Below are 14,375 nucleotides of genomic sequence, written 5' to 3'. Positions count from 1 at the left end.
TGTATACGCTTTAAAGTAGTACCTTCTTTTTATGTGCGTACATTTTGCAGTAATTTTGACTTGTCTAGTAATTGAATGTGTTTTTTTTCTTTCAGGTATAAAAAGCTGCTGTCCCTCTTAACTTTTGCTTTGCAGTCCATTGATAATTCCCACTCAATGGTTGGTAAACTCTCCCGAAGGATATATTTGAGTTCTGCAAGAATGGTTACTGCAGTACCCCACGTATTTTCAAAACTATTAGAAATGCTGAATGTTTCCAGTTCCACTCATTTTACCAGGATGCGTCGTCGTTTGATGGCTATTGCAGATGAGGTGGAAATTGCTGAGGCCATCCATCTGGGCATAGGAGACACTTTGGATGATCGACATGACAGCTTTTTGCAGGCATCTGTCCCCACCAGCTATTCAGAAGCCACAGAGAACAGCCCCCTTGAGCGTACAGACCATTTAGAGAAAACTGGAAAAGGACTGTGTGCTACAAAACTGAGTGCCAATTCAGAGGACATTACTGACAGACTGGGCAGCATTTCCGTAGGACTTCCCAGTTCAACAATGGAGCAACCAAAGCCAATGGTTCAAACAAAAGGCAGACCGCACAGTCAGTGTTTGAACTCCTCTCCTTTATCTCATCATTCCCCGTTAATGTTTCCACCCTTGTCAACTCCTCCTTCATCTGCCCCATCTGCACCACCTGGCACTGGAACAGATGTCTCTAAGCATAGACCTCAGGGATTCACTCCCTGCAAAATACCTTCTGCATCTCCTCAAACACAGCGCAAGTTTTCTCTACAGTTCCAGAGAAACTGTTCCGAAAACAGAGACTCAGATAAACTTTCCCCCATTTTTACTCAATCAAGACCCCTGCCCTCTAGTAATATACACAGGCCAAAGCCATCTCGACCTACCCCAGGTAATACAAGTAAACAGGGAGATGCCTCAAAGAATAGCATGACACTTGATCTGAACAGTACTTCCAAATGTGATGACAGCTTTGGCAGCAGCAGCAATAGTAGTAATGCTCTTATACCCAGTGATGAGACAGTGTTCACCCCAGTAGAAGAGAAATGCAGGTTAGATGTCAACACAGAACTCAACTCCAGTATTGAGGACCTTCTTGAAGCATCCATGCCTTCAAGTGACACGACAGTAACTTTTAAGTCAGAAGTTGCTGTCCTCTCTCCTGAAAAGGATGAAAATGATGATACCTACAAAGATGATGTGAATCATAATCAGAAATGCAAAGAAAAGATGGAAGCTGAAGAAGAAGAAGCTTTAGCAATTGCCATGGCAATGTCAGCGTCTCAGGATGCCCTCCCCATAGTTCCTCAACTACAGGTTGAAAATGGAGAAGATATCATCATTATTCAACAGGATGTAAGTATAGTCTTGAAGAGATTAGAGAATTTCCTTGGAGCAAGCTAAAAGAAATCTAATTCAGAAATGATGCTTTTCACATGAGTTAATCATTAGAAGCAGTTTTTCACATGGAATTATACGAGAGTTTTGTATCGTTACTTTACCACAAACACTCCTTGCCTATTTCAAAGGCATTTCTGAATGATTCTGTAATGGTGATCACTTCTGCTTTTGACACTGGTCACCAGCACTGTCCCTTCAGAACTTTATAGGTGGTTTGGGAAGCCAGACTGAACAAGAATAATACTTTGCCAGACTAATTTTACAAACTCTTCCTCTTTTAACTTAACAGTAAAAAGATTGCTTTCATTTAATATGTAGACACCGGAAACTCTACCAGGACATACCAAAGCAAAACAACCTTACAGAGAAGACACTGAATGGCTGAAAGGTCAGCAGATAGGCCTTGGAGCATTTTCTTCTTGTTACCAGGCTCAGGATGTGGGAACTGGAACTTTAATGGCTGTTAAACAGGTAAATATCTAGTGAGCACATAATGACTTAAATTATAAAAACAAAGCATGAGCAAGTAAGAAAAAGGATATGTCACTGTGTATATATGCTTTAGGTTCTTTAATTTTCAGAAACCCAGATTTCAAAATAAATACTGCCAGCACCAAAAGCATCATTAATTCCTTTTTTTCTTTTAAGGTTTTATTTATTCATTCATGAGAGAGAGAAAGGGAGGCAGAGGGAGAGTCAGGCTCACTCTGCAGGGAGCCTGATGCAGGACTCAAGCCTAGGACCCTGGGATCATGACCTGAGCTGAAAGCAGATGCTCAACTGAGTCACCCAAGCACCCCTAAAAGCATCATGAATTCTAATGAAAAGCTAAAGCATGATTATTTTAACAAACTATAGAAATGATCCCTGAAAGTATAGTCTTGAAGCATGATTATTTTAAGATGCAACATCGGGGATCCCTGGGTGGCTCAGCGGTTTAGCGCCTGCCTTCGGCCCAGGGCGTGATCCTGGAATCTCGGGATCGAGTCCCACATTGGGCTCCCTGCATGGAGCCTGCTTCTCCCTCTGCCTGTGTCTCTGCCTCTCTGTGTGTCTCTCATGAATAAATAAATAAAATCTTAAAAAAAAAAAATAAGATGCAACATCAAGATGGACCTCCAGGTTCTTGGTCTTTTTTGTGCTTTTTATAAGCAAGAGTTATGGTTTCCTACTCCTTTTAGCAGTGTTACCAGTGCAATATCATCTTGGGATCTCTGTAGCTTACTTTTTATTAATGAGATGTTTATGAAGATAAATAACAAAGCTTTCATTTTTTTAAAGAATTTTTTTTAATTTTTATTTATTTATGATAGTCACACAGAGAGAGAGAGAGAGAGGCAGAAACACAGGCAGAGGGAGAAGCAGGCTCCATGCACCGGGAGCCTGACATGGGACTCGATCCTGGGTCTCCAGGATCACGCCCTGGGCCAAAGGCAGGCGCTAAACCGCTGCGCCACCCAGGGATCCCAAAGCTTTCATTTTTTTTTAAAAAGATTTTATTTATTCATGAGAGACACAGAGAGGCAGAGACATAGACAGAGGGAGAAGGAGAAATGGCTTCCTGCGGGAGCCCAGGACTCCGGGATCACGCACCCTGAGCCAAAGGCAGATGCTCAACCACTGAGCCACCCAGGCATCCTTAAAACTTTCATCTTTAAATTCTGTTGGTTCTTCCACGGATAGGCTTTTCTTATTCTATCTTTAAACAGTTTTGGAGAATTGGCTATGTCCCAGTTTTTTCCCTATTTCAGTGCTTCTTAAGCTAGACTCTTTTCTGTAGAAGATTTTGACTTGGTTTTTAATAAATTATCTACATTGCATCCATGAACATAAATGCCAACTTCTGTTAATATATAAACTGATTTGAATTTGTCCATTTCAGATCAGATTGTTAGTAAAAATTGTAAATGGAAATTCATCAGAATTCAAAACTTTGTAAACATGGTTATTAAAACAGGTGACATATGTCAGAAATACATCTTCTGAACAAGAAGAAGTAGTGGAAGCATTAAGAGAAGAGATCAGAATGATGAGCCATTTGAATCATCCCAACATCATTAGGATGTTGGGAGCCACATGTGAGAAGAGCAATTATAATCTCTTCATTGAATGGATGGCAGGTATGTTCCTGTTTTAAATTGCCAGTGATAGTACATAAATTTAACTTTCTGGCTGACATTGAATTTAGGAAAAACAGTTTAATGAACACTTGTTTTTAATAAGTAGTTTGAATTTCTAAAAGCAAGTCACCCCTACCTAACATAATATGAACTGTAAATACTTTGTTCTGTCTTACATTGATTGATGGATTGATTGATTGATTGGCAGCAAAGCAAAGTTTACAGAGTGATACTACAACGCTCCCAAAGAGGGAGGGAACCTGAGAGGGTTGGGTTGCCCGTTTTGTCTTACATTTAAATAAAAATAAGATATTGTCTCTACCTTTCAGAGTTTTTCAGTGTTTCTTTTTAAATGATTGTATAGCACTGCTTTATAGGAATATTTTTTTTAAAACCTGCTATGTATAAGACCCATATTTTTCCAGGCGGCCATCATCAATGAGAGATGTTCTAACTTGACAGTATAAAAATGAAATCAAGATAGAACTTGGAAAAATTATTGTAGGTCAACTAGCACTGACAGAGAAAACTGAACCTTATTATCTGCTTGAACAAATACAGACTAGGTTTTATGTGGTATCATATCATACATACAGTAAGACAAGTAACTTAGGATGTATTGAACGAATAAATGCTTGGTTTAACTTCTTAGATTTTTTTTTTACATTTGAAGAGTGGATTTCTATTCACATATCCATTCTTTAGTATGTTCCCTGATGTTGGTTGTAGCTGCGTTGATAAGATTGACTATTATAAATAATTCTTAGTGAGGTTTATTGAGTTTGTGACCTCTCCCAGGTCAGAGCATTCCCAGGAGAATATGAAGCCTAACGCTGGATCTTCTGGCTCCTCCCGTTCGCTCTACCTTCTGCTAAATAACATGTTTAGCACTGTTTACTTAAGTCTTATTTTTTAAGATTTTATGTGTTTGAGGGAAACACAGAGATAGCGACCAAGATAGCACAAGCGGGGAAGAGAGGGAGAAGTAGGCTCCCCGCTAAGCAGGGAATCCCACTCGGGACTCCATCCCAGGACCACAGGGTCATGACCTGAGCCAAAGGCAGATGCTCAACTGACTGAGCCACTCAGGTACCCTACCCTGCAGCTTAAGTCTTATTACGAAAAGTATTTTATACATATTTGTCAAAAAGACAGGTGAATTGTACATTGCAAAAATAGTTTGGTGCAAAACTGTTAAGTTTAAAGCTTTCTGAAATCTTGACCTTTCAAAAAAAACTAGTTCGTGAAAGTTTGATGAAAATGTTTGACAGGTTTTTTTTTTTTGTTTGTTTGTTTGACAGGTTTTGAGATGACTGGAATGTGTTAGTTTTTAAGTCCATTTCGCTTCTGATGCAGAGTATAAACTTAACATTTCAAATGTGAATGTGAGCTCTTGTGGTGCAAGCTTATGTAACCAAAGTGTAATAAGCAGTTTTAATTTTGGCTTAAGTTTATGATAATTAGTATTATATGTTTGTCTTCTAGGGGGATCTGTGGCTCATTTGCTCAGTAAATACGGAGCCTTCAAGGAATCAGTAGTTATTAACTATACTGAACAGTTACTTCGTGGCCTTTCCTATCTGCATGAAAACCAGATCATTCATAGAGATGTCAAAGGTAGGAATTCTTTTAATTACTACCTACTAACAATAAACCGAAAACAAATGAGAGTTTTACAACTTGGACCTTTATTGGCAGTTTCTAACTTAAGATCAACTATCGGATTGTTTTTCCTGAGTAACTCAAATTACTAGAATTATTAGAAGTGAAAGGAACCTTGGAGTCATGAAATCTGCCTTCCTCAGAGAGACTGATTTTTCCAGTTTCACTGCTAATTGATGGCAAACCAGGTATAAAAATCAGGTTTCTAATTTCTTGGTCTCATGATCTACTACTGCCTCCCCAAACGTTCCTGTTTCTAGTTTTATCTAGAATAATTGGGGTATCATGAGCTTCTTTTGAGAAAAATCCTTTAAGATCTTTTGCAGTTTATCTTATTAAGAATAACTGGTTTTCTGACATGTATGTGTGACTAGTATTCAAATAATTTTATAACATTAACTTTTATGAGTTATAATTAAGGAATTATACTATTTTGAATTGGTCTAGGTGAGTATGTTTCAGTAGAACTGTCTTAAAATGGAAACCACTAAAATTTTAACTTTGAGGGAAGATTTTTGTTGGGAACATTAAAGGTTTTCAGCACTTAGTAACATTTCATTAAATGTCTGTCTTGATCTCCTTCTGCCTTGTTACTTTGATCTTTCCCTCTGAAGATTTGGATTTTATTTTTACATTGTTGATACCTGTGTGCCTTTTTAGCAAGAATGAAGTGAATCAAGAGGGGAGATTTTTCTCTGAACCCTTCCATGCCCACTTCCTTTGTTTCTGTCCTATTTCATTAGTAGTATTTTACTGAGTTTTGAATCTATTCTTTTGCTTTTTAACATACAAGGTCATTTGCTCTTTTTGTTGACAGGTGCCAATTTGCTAATTGACAGCACAGGTCAGAGACTGAGAATTGCAGATTTTGGAGCTGCAGCCAGGTTGGCATCAAAAGGAACTGGTGCAGGAGAGTTTCAGGGACAGTTATTGGGAACAATTGCATTTATGGCACCTGAGGTGAGAAGCAGCTGTGAATGTGATGGCAAAGTAGCTGGCATTCCATGTGACAGAATTATAGCAACTTAGGTTGCAGTGTTGTTCCCTATGTGCTTACCAATGAGAAGATTATGGCTCTAAAATAAGGTTTTAATGATATCCTTGATTTCAGACTCTTAATCCCTGACTTTCCATCTTTGTCTTGACAAAATTTTAAAAGAGCAGGCTTTAGTAGACTTGCTTATAAGACCGTTGCCAACAGAGAATTTTGGGGGTAGTTGTACTACTTGTTTTGTAGTATGCCCAAAGTACACATAATTAAAAATCTTAACAATTGCTCTCTCTCTATTCGAAAGGAAGATGAGCACACAGAAGCTAGTCTTCACAGTAGTGAAAAAATTTCACGTAGTATTGCTGTTCTGAATCAGGCTTCTTCAGTTGTGTTCCACACTCTTCATGTTTATATGTAGTGATAATTGGTTGTCCTTTGGCCCCACAGTGACTTAAGTACACAGGGGCTGCTTGGATATTCTGTGATCTGACTCCTTTTCACAAAGTACTTTTGTGCCATGTAGGAGATTAAGCTTGTTAATGAAATAAATGAGACATCAAGGTAGTCCATGGAGTTGCTGTCTGTATCATTGTTTTGGTCTGAAATAAAAACCTAGAATACATAACTACAGAATATTTTTCTCTTTTGTTAATGAGTCATATTTCTAAATTAACTATTTTAGGTACTAAGAGGTCAGCAGTATGGTAGGAGCTGTGATGTATGGAGTGTTGGCTGTGCTATTATAGAAATGGCTTGTGCTAAACCACCTTGGAATGCAGAAAAACACTCCAATCATCTTGCTTTGATATTTAAGGTAACTATAATATAAAAATTACTTTCTCTGCTGTAATTGGCAGGAGGCAGATTTTCATGGGTTCCCCTTAACTCTCAATCTAATGTCAAAGCACGTATCCTCCTTGAAATAAATACGCATATATGTATCTCTCGGAATTCATACGGTGTGATGAATGTTGGTGGCATGTACAGTCGGTCCTCATTTTTCAAGTAGTTAGGCTCTATAAAGTCACTTCGAACAATGAGTTAGCAAATAATGAATCATTGTTCTTAGGTGAAATATGTAAGTAAGTATATTCAACTTTCAAATGTAAAAATGTAGAGCTCTTTATGGACACAATCCACAAATCTTTAAAATCTGATTTACTATTTTCTGTATTTAAAAAATTTACACGAGTCAGGTCCCAAATCCCATCTGTTCTACCTTTCTGACAACTCTCAAATCCATTCTGTCCATTTCCAGCGGAGAAGAGTATAGTAGTTTAGATTTTTAGCTTTTGATCCAGACATGTGCCAGTTAAAAGCTCAGGCTCTGGAATGATACAGACCTGATTTCAAACCGTGGTTCTAGCCTTTAAACTTTAAAAAGCCATGTGACTCGGGAAATGACTCCGTCTGCCCTCTGTTCTCTTGGTTATAAAACGAGTATAATTACAGCATCTACTTCATGGGATTATTATGGGAATAAAATCTCTGGGCCTGAGTAACTCGAAATCCAGTGCACCAGTACCTCAGTACCTCCCAGCACCTCCCCCAGTCCTTCTCACACTTCCATACCTTCCCCATTCAGTGCAGTTGAGTTTCTGATGTACTAAGCGGACTGGCCAGGTGTGGTCTCAGTAGCTTTGAATAGCTCTCTGTGCTGAATGATAGAACATGTATGATGAAGCAAAGATGACAAACCATCATACTGCAGAGTATGAGGAGAGCATATAGTATGAAGTGAATACTTTACCTGTCTAATCATTTTGATGTACTTAGTCATGTTCATTTGAGACAAGGAAAACCATAGATCCATCTACTCAGGATGTGTTTGATTAAATTCTGAAATCCTAAAATTGAAGATTCTTAGAGGAAGCCTCCCATCCAGTGGGTGAGTTTTTCCAGAGACTCCCTGTCAGAAGCAAGTCCACCAATTTCAGCTTCAGTTCTTCTATGTACAGGATGCACGTGTACTTCTAGATCAGAAGCTCCTATTGTGGAAAGTTTAAACACGCTGGTGGTTTTTCTTACAGATTGCAAGTGCGACGACTGCTCCATCAATCCCCTCACATTTGTCTCCTGGTTTACGAGATGTGGCTCTTCGGTGTTTAGAACTTCAACCTCAGGACAGACCCCCGTCAAGAGAGCTACTGAAGCATCCGGTCTTCCGTACTACGTGGTAGCCAATTATACAAATAAACTATAATGGAGACAGGATGCTCAACGAGAGCAAAACTTTTGTGGGGAACCACGCTGATAATCTGCTGGCCTTCATGCCACTGAACAGCTATGAACAAGACCAGTGGGGAACCCTTACCTAAGTATGTGATTGACAAATCATGATCTGTACCTAAGCTTAGTATGCAAAAGTCCACAATTTATGCACAAACTGTAAACCGTGCCTTTCAAAGAACTGGCCATAGGTAAACAGGAAAGCAACGAAGTTTTGCATGACTAAGAAGCATATTTTGGTTTTTTTGGAGCACTTTTTCAGCAATATTAGCAGCTGAGGGGCTCAGGATCTATTTTAATGTTTCAATTTTTCTTCCATTTCATATCGTGATGACAAGCAGGGGGTTCTACAATTCCGTTCAGTTTTTTTTTTTGTCACTGGCTATAAATCAGTATCTGCCTCTTTTAGGTCAGAATATGCTATAAGTAGCAGTAAATATATTTTTAAAAGTTGATAACTTCTTTATGAACCACAGTTGACCTTTATTTTTTAAATGCCTGGGCAGTTGTGGTTCACTGTGCATTTTACTGTTGGCCCATTCATTTCGTTTTTGGAAATTATGGTTCTGTATTTTCATTTTACCTTCATTTTGTTTAATATTCAGGGAAAGGTGATCTTTTCAAACCAGAAAAAAGAAATAGAACTAGGTGTGAACTAGGGTTTATTAAATATCTTGCTATTGCAAGAGGTTTTTTTTTTTAATACAGATTGAATTTTGTTTGTTTTAAAAATTGGAATATAATAAAATACTACCTTCACTGAGTCAGTCACTGCTCTTTTCATGCAGGTTAAATATAAATTAAGTGAAAATCAACTTTCTCTGTGATGCAGCTCACAACCAAGATCAAGATTACCTTGAAATTGTTTTTTTTTTTTAATGCATTGGTTTCTCTTGTAGGAAACTTCACACCACTGAAGTCTTACTTTGTATGTAACAATCCATTGTTCATCATCACCACTAATAATATTATTAAACTGCTATTTTCCTTCTACCATGCATCATCTTACAGTAGGCCTGGCTGATACTTAAAGGAAAATTAACTAATGACTCAACTACCAATGAGTAATAGTGTTTTTACAAAATAAATTTGCTTGTAACTTTGAAAACATGATCAGAAAGAAAAGTGAAATTGAATTTCACTTACACACTAACTATTGGATTTTGCACAATTATCTAATGGTTTTCATCTGAGTTGAATTCAGATGCATGGAATCCTGAAGGAAAATGGCAGCTCTTTTATCTTTTTGTAAGTCTTTTAAATCAAGTACTGATTAAATATTTAATACAACTTTTTGAGATGTTAAATTTTAACTCTTCAGAAGCCAGTTGAATTATTGCAGAGTGAAACAGAATTGGTTATTCTCAAAGACTCAGGATAAACTAAATAAGCTATATAGAGTACATTTTAAATGTACATCACAAATTGGAAGTAAAGTAAGTTACAAGATAAGTTTACAGGGATATATTGCATATAATTTTTAAAGAGCAGTTTTTTTTTTATGTGAATGTGTCTCTTAGTGAAATTTTACATTCCTTTGTTTTGGAAGATTGGCAATATTTGAAGAGTTAAAAATAGTACCGAAATGTGAAGTTTGGTAGCTCTAAATGTGTTGTACTTGACTGCCTTTTTTATTTTCTTTTTTTTGTGTGTGACTACTTAGAATTTTCACAACCCTAATAAGACTGTTTTCAAGTTTCTCATGTGCAAGCTTTAATGGATGCACTCTTGCCATTTTATGTACTGGAAGATCACTGGTCAGATTAATACTGTGTCTGACAGAAATGTAAACTGTATAAACTGAGGAACCTCAGCTAATCAGTATTACTTTGTAGATCACCATGCCCACCACATTTCAAACTCAAACTGCCTCTAGATGTCCAAATCCATTGTTTGAGTTTGTTTGCAGTTCCCTCAGCTTGCTGGTAATTGTGGTGTTTTGTGTTTTGTTTTGTTTTCAATGCAAATGTGATATAATCTTATTTTCTTTGGATCAAAGCTGGACTGAAAATTGTATTGTGTAATTATTTTTGTGTTCTTAATGTTATTTGGTACTCAAGTTGTAAATAACGTCTACTGCTGTTTATTCCAGGTTCTACTACCTCAGGTGTCCTATAGATTTTTCTTCTACCAAAGTTCACTTTCACAATGAAATTATATTTGCTGTGTGACTATGATTCCTAAGACTTCCAGGGCTTAAGGGCTAACTTCTATTAGCACCTTACTGTGTAAGCAAATGTTACAAAAAAAATCTCTGGGTTAAGAAAATTTGGCTTAAATGTATCCTTTGTTATTTTAAATATATCAAGATATTTTAATTAAAATTTTTACCCCATTGAACCAATTTTATAGTATTTGTACCTATTTTGGTGTTTGTCTTTATAGTAAATAAAAGTTTTTGAACAAAGGTTGGAATTTTGTTTATTTTGCCAGGTGCCCAGTTATGTCCTGTATAGCTAAAGGATCCAGACCAAGATCATATGTTCCTCCTACTTGTCAAGTTTCTTCAGTTTCATTCCGTCCAGACTCATTCCTCAGTTTTCTCTTGACCTTCAGGACCTTAATATTTTTTAAGATTACAGGCTAATGTTTTATAGAGGTCCTTCGCTGGAGTTTGGTGCTTCCTCATGCCTGGATTCAGAGTATGAGTTTGTGACCGGAATATGGGAGGGGTGACTAGATATTAAGATATATATATCAAGATATATTCATATATATGGATCTTAATCTGTTCAACAGTCTACCTTATATGACTTGGTATGTTACATACTTTCACATAAATACTACTACTATTCCAAGGCAGTATAGATTAAACTTAACTGATTCCATCCACACAACTCTTTATATTGTATAGAATTGAAAAAAAACAATAAAAACTGCCCTCTTATGTTAAACTGATTACAAGAGGAATGAAGAATTACTCACTAGCAAGTATTTGTCAGGCATACATTAGAACACAGTGATTATACTCCATTCCACAAATGCAGAAATGAGCCAATTTCAATCATTCTGCAACATAAGCTACAACAGGGAGCTCCCTTGGCCTGCCCCACAGTTTCAGTCTTAGATTGTACCTGTGCTTGTGTACTCATTTCCACTTTATTCTTCATTTTTCTGCCAGTAGTCATTTCTCACAGGATCAAACTTAATCAGAAACAAGATGAATTAACCCTGCAAAATAGGTAATATCATGGAGTAAGCGTGAGTTCAGACAGCATTTTGTTTTAAAGTTTCTGTATAATTTGAAAATGCGCATCTTTTTTTAAGAGAGGAGGGGGAGCAGAGATGAGGCACAGGGAGTTGGGGGGGAGGGAGAGAGAAAGAGAGAATCATAAGCAGGTTCCATGCCCAGTGCAGACCTTGATGTGGGGCTCTATCTCACAACCCTGAGATCATGACCAGAGGTGAAATCAAGAGTCGGACGCTTAACCAACTTAGCCACCCAGGCACCCCGCAAAATGTGCATCTTTTAAACAGGCTCTAGATATTACTATTAAAGTGTATACTTCTGTCATTTCCAGAAAACAATACCTTTGAGAACAGGTTTTTGCCTTAGAGGAATTAAATTCTATTGTTCTTTGATTCTATTTAAATGGCATTAATAATTGTGTAAAAGGACCATATCTGCAATTTTTAGGTTTCTCTTTTCTTGATTATAAGCAAAAAACTCAGGTTGAATTGACATAAAGGAGGAAAGGATGGGCCTTTTAAAGTAGGTCATAAAGATGGACCTGGAAACCACAGAGCATGAAACATACCCTGGGTCAAATCTGGCTCTGCCACTTGCCATTTGACCTTTTGAACCTCTATTTATTTCTGCCTCTATAAAAGTGACAGTGTTGTGTGAAGTGAAGAACCTATGTAAATGGCCTAGAACATTGCCAGGCACGTTGGATGCACAATATATGTTTGTATGAGTGCATGAGTGACACAAAGGTTCCACACTTAAATACCTGTGTGGCTAGAGGTGTCCTTAGTAGGGTGTGTGGCCAGTCTGACAGTCCAAGCTAAACTCAGGTTCAAGAAGGTCCATGCTTGCCATGTTGGGAAGAAAAAAAAATAACAGTGCCCAAGCCTTTAAATTTTTAAAAGAAACTGGAAATCTATATTTTATCTACAGTTTTCTGGTATTTAAACACTGGGAGAAACTAATTTAAAATTTGGATTAGTAATTATAGGCTAACAGAACTCATATGCTAGATCTGACCTGTGGCCAACCACGTTTTGATCTCTGACCTTAGTCCAGACTTATAAAACAAAAGTAGAATATTGGAAGAGAATCTCGGCTTTGGAAAAGTGGATCCGGGACTTTGACTTCTAAGAGCTACAAGAAGAGGGGAAAGTGGAGATGCTGATCATTGATGCTAGAGAAGAAACCTCTGAAGAGAGAATTGATGTCTAATTATATGCACTAATGTGAAATGTTTACCACGAGCCTCATCATCAGGTAGCAAGTTATGCATATGTAGCATTCAAATACGCCATCATCACCGTGATACAGTTGTCGTGAATTTTATTTGACAACAGATATTCTGTCTGTATTATGTGAAGAAAGAACTCCATCCGTGACTGAAGCCAGTCTCATCTTGGCTCACCTTGTAGCCAAGCTGGAGTCACTGTAGCCCACGCCTCATGGCCCTCATAGTTTGCCAGCCACATAGAGATACAATGAGGATGGCCTGACGGTAGAAAAGGCAAAGCCATCACACCCCAAAGTAGCTTTTCTGACAATGCTGACACATTCCTGTTATAGTTTAGAGATAAATAAATGTTATTTTCCTTTAAAGTCAATTTGCTGAAGATTTCTCAACATGCATAAAGACATAATAGGAGGATGAAGGTGTATCTAGGGTGAAAGGGAAAGAAGGAGAAATAAGATGGGATGGGAAATACTGAGAAATCCTTGGCAGGAAGGAGCATGAAACAATTTTGTGAAGATCACTCTAGTAGCATCTTGAAGAAAGATCAAACAGGGTGGTACAAGAAGTGGAGACAAAGTCAGGAGATAACTGCAGTGTCCAGATAAATTATGAACAGGGGTGACTGGGTGGCTCAGCTGGTTAAGTGTCCGACTCTAGAGCTCAGCCCAGGTCTTGACCTTAGGGTGGGGAGTTCAAGCCCCACACCGGGCTCCATGCTGAGCTTGGAGCCTACTTTAAAAAAGAATTGTGAAGGGAGAGAGTGACATCAACAGCATAATAGGTCCTAACAAAACTGAATCATGAAGAAATAAAATGTGAACAGACTGATAACAAGTAAGGAGACTGAATCAGTAATTTTAAAACTCCCAAAAGTGAAAAGCCCAGGACCAGATTATTTCACAGGTGAATTCTATCAAACATTAAAGAATTAATATCCTTCCCAAATTTTTCCAAAGAACTGAAGAGTAGGCAACACGCCCAAACTCAATTCATGAGGCCAGCATTACCCTGATACCAAAGCCATATGAAGACTCTACAGGGAAAGAAAACTACAGGCCAAAGTCTCTGATAAATATGGACTCAAAAAATCACATCAAAACATTATCAAACTGAATTCAACAGCACATTAAAAGGATCATACACCATGAACCCAAGAGGAATTTATTCCTAGGATACAAGCATGGTTCAACATATACAAATCAAAAAATGTGATATGCCACAGAGATACAGAAAGCCTTTGACAAAATGGCAATATTGTTTTATGATTTTAAAAAAAAGCACTCCATGATTAGGGTATCAAAAGAACATACTTCAATATAATAAAGGCCATACATGACATGTACACAACTAACACCATACTTGACTAAGTTTTCATATATGTAACTTCTTTTCCCTTAAAGTCAATGTACATAAAGATACTTTTCAACCTTTATGTAAATATACTGACAGGATGAGGGCTGCATATGGTTGTGTAGATGAGAAGTTGAAAGCTTCTCCTCTTAAATCAGGAACAATCAGGGGTGTCTAGTCTCA

General features: G+C 37.5%; 2 protein-coding genes and 1 pseudogene across 3 annotated transcripts in view; 1 reads left to right on the top strand and 2 right to left on the bottom strand.

The window, feature by feature from the left end:
- The window catches only part of MAP3K1 (mitogen-activated protein kinase kinase kinase 1), a 79,214-nt gene extending 68,385 nt beyond the window's left edge, over positions 1 to 10,829 (top strand). For both annotated transcript variants that reach the window (XM_055332033.1, XM_055332032.1), the window contains exons 14-20: positions 96 to 1,374; positions 1,738 to 1,890; positions 3,377 to 3,539; positions 5,025 to 5,156; positions 6,019 to 6,161; positions 6,875 to 7,006; positions 8,223 to 10,829. In XM_055332033.1, coding sequence (XP_055188008.1) covers positions 96 to 1,374; positions 1,738 to 1,890; positions 3,377 to 3,539; positions 5,025 to 5,156; positions 6,019 to 6,161; positions 6,875 to 7,006; positions 8,223 to 8,372 — 2,152 coding nt within the window. In that variant the 3' untranslated portion in view covers positions 8,373 to 10,829. The remainder of the gene's footprint in view (positions 1 to 95; positions 1,375 to 1,737; positions 1,891 to 3,376; positions 3,540 to 5,024; positions 5,157 to 6,018; positions 6,162 to 6,874; positions 7,007 to 8,222) is intronic.
- The window catches only part of LOC129513746 (translation initiation factor IF-2-like), a 61,872-nt gene that overhangs the window by 2,632 nt on the left and 44,865 nt on the right, over positions 1 to 14,375 (bottom strand). The window contains exon 2 of the mRNA XM_055332039.1: positions 11,496 to 11,592. Coding sequence (XP_055188014.1) covers positions 11,571 to 11,592 — 22 coding nt within the window. The 3' untranslated portion in view covers positions 11,496 to 11,570. The remainder of the gene's footprint in view (positions 1 to 11,495; positions 11,593 to 14,375) is intronic.
- LOC129514322 (small nucleolar RNA U3) lies at positions 2,121 to 2,302 on the bottom strand (annotated as a pseudogene).

Source organism: Nyctereutes procyonoides, unplaced genomic scaffold (assembly GCF_905146905.1).
Source record: "Nyctereutes procyonoides isolate TBG_1078 unplaced genomic scaffold, NYPRO_anot_genome, whole genome shotgun sequence".
NCBI classification, from domain to species: domain Eukaryota; kingdom Metazoa; phylum Chordata; class Mammalia; order Carnivora; family Canidae; genus Nyctereutes; species Nyctereutes procyonoides.
This window is presented reverse-complemented; position numbering and strand designations above follow the sequence as displayed.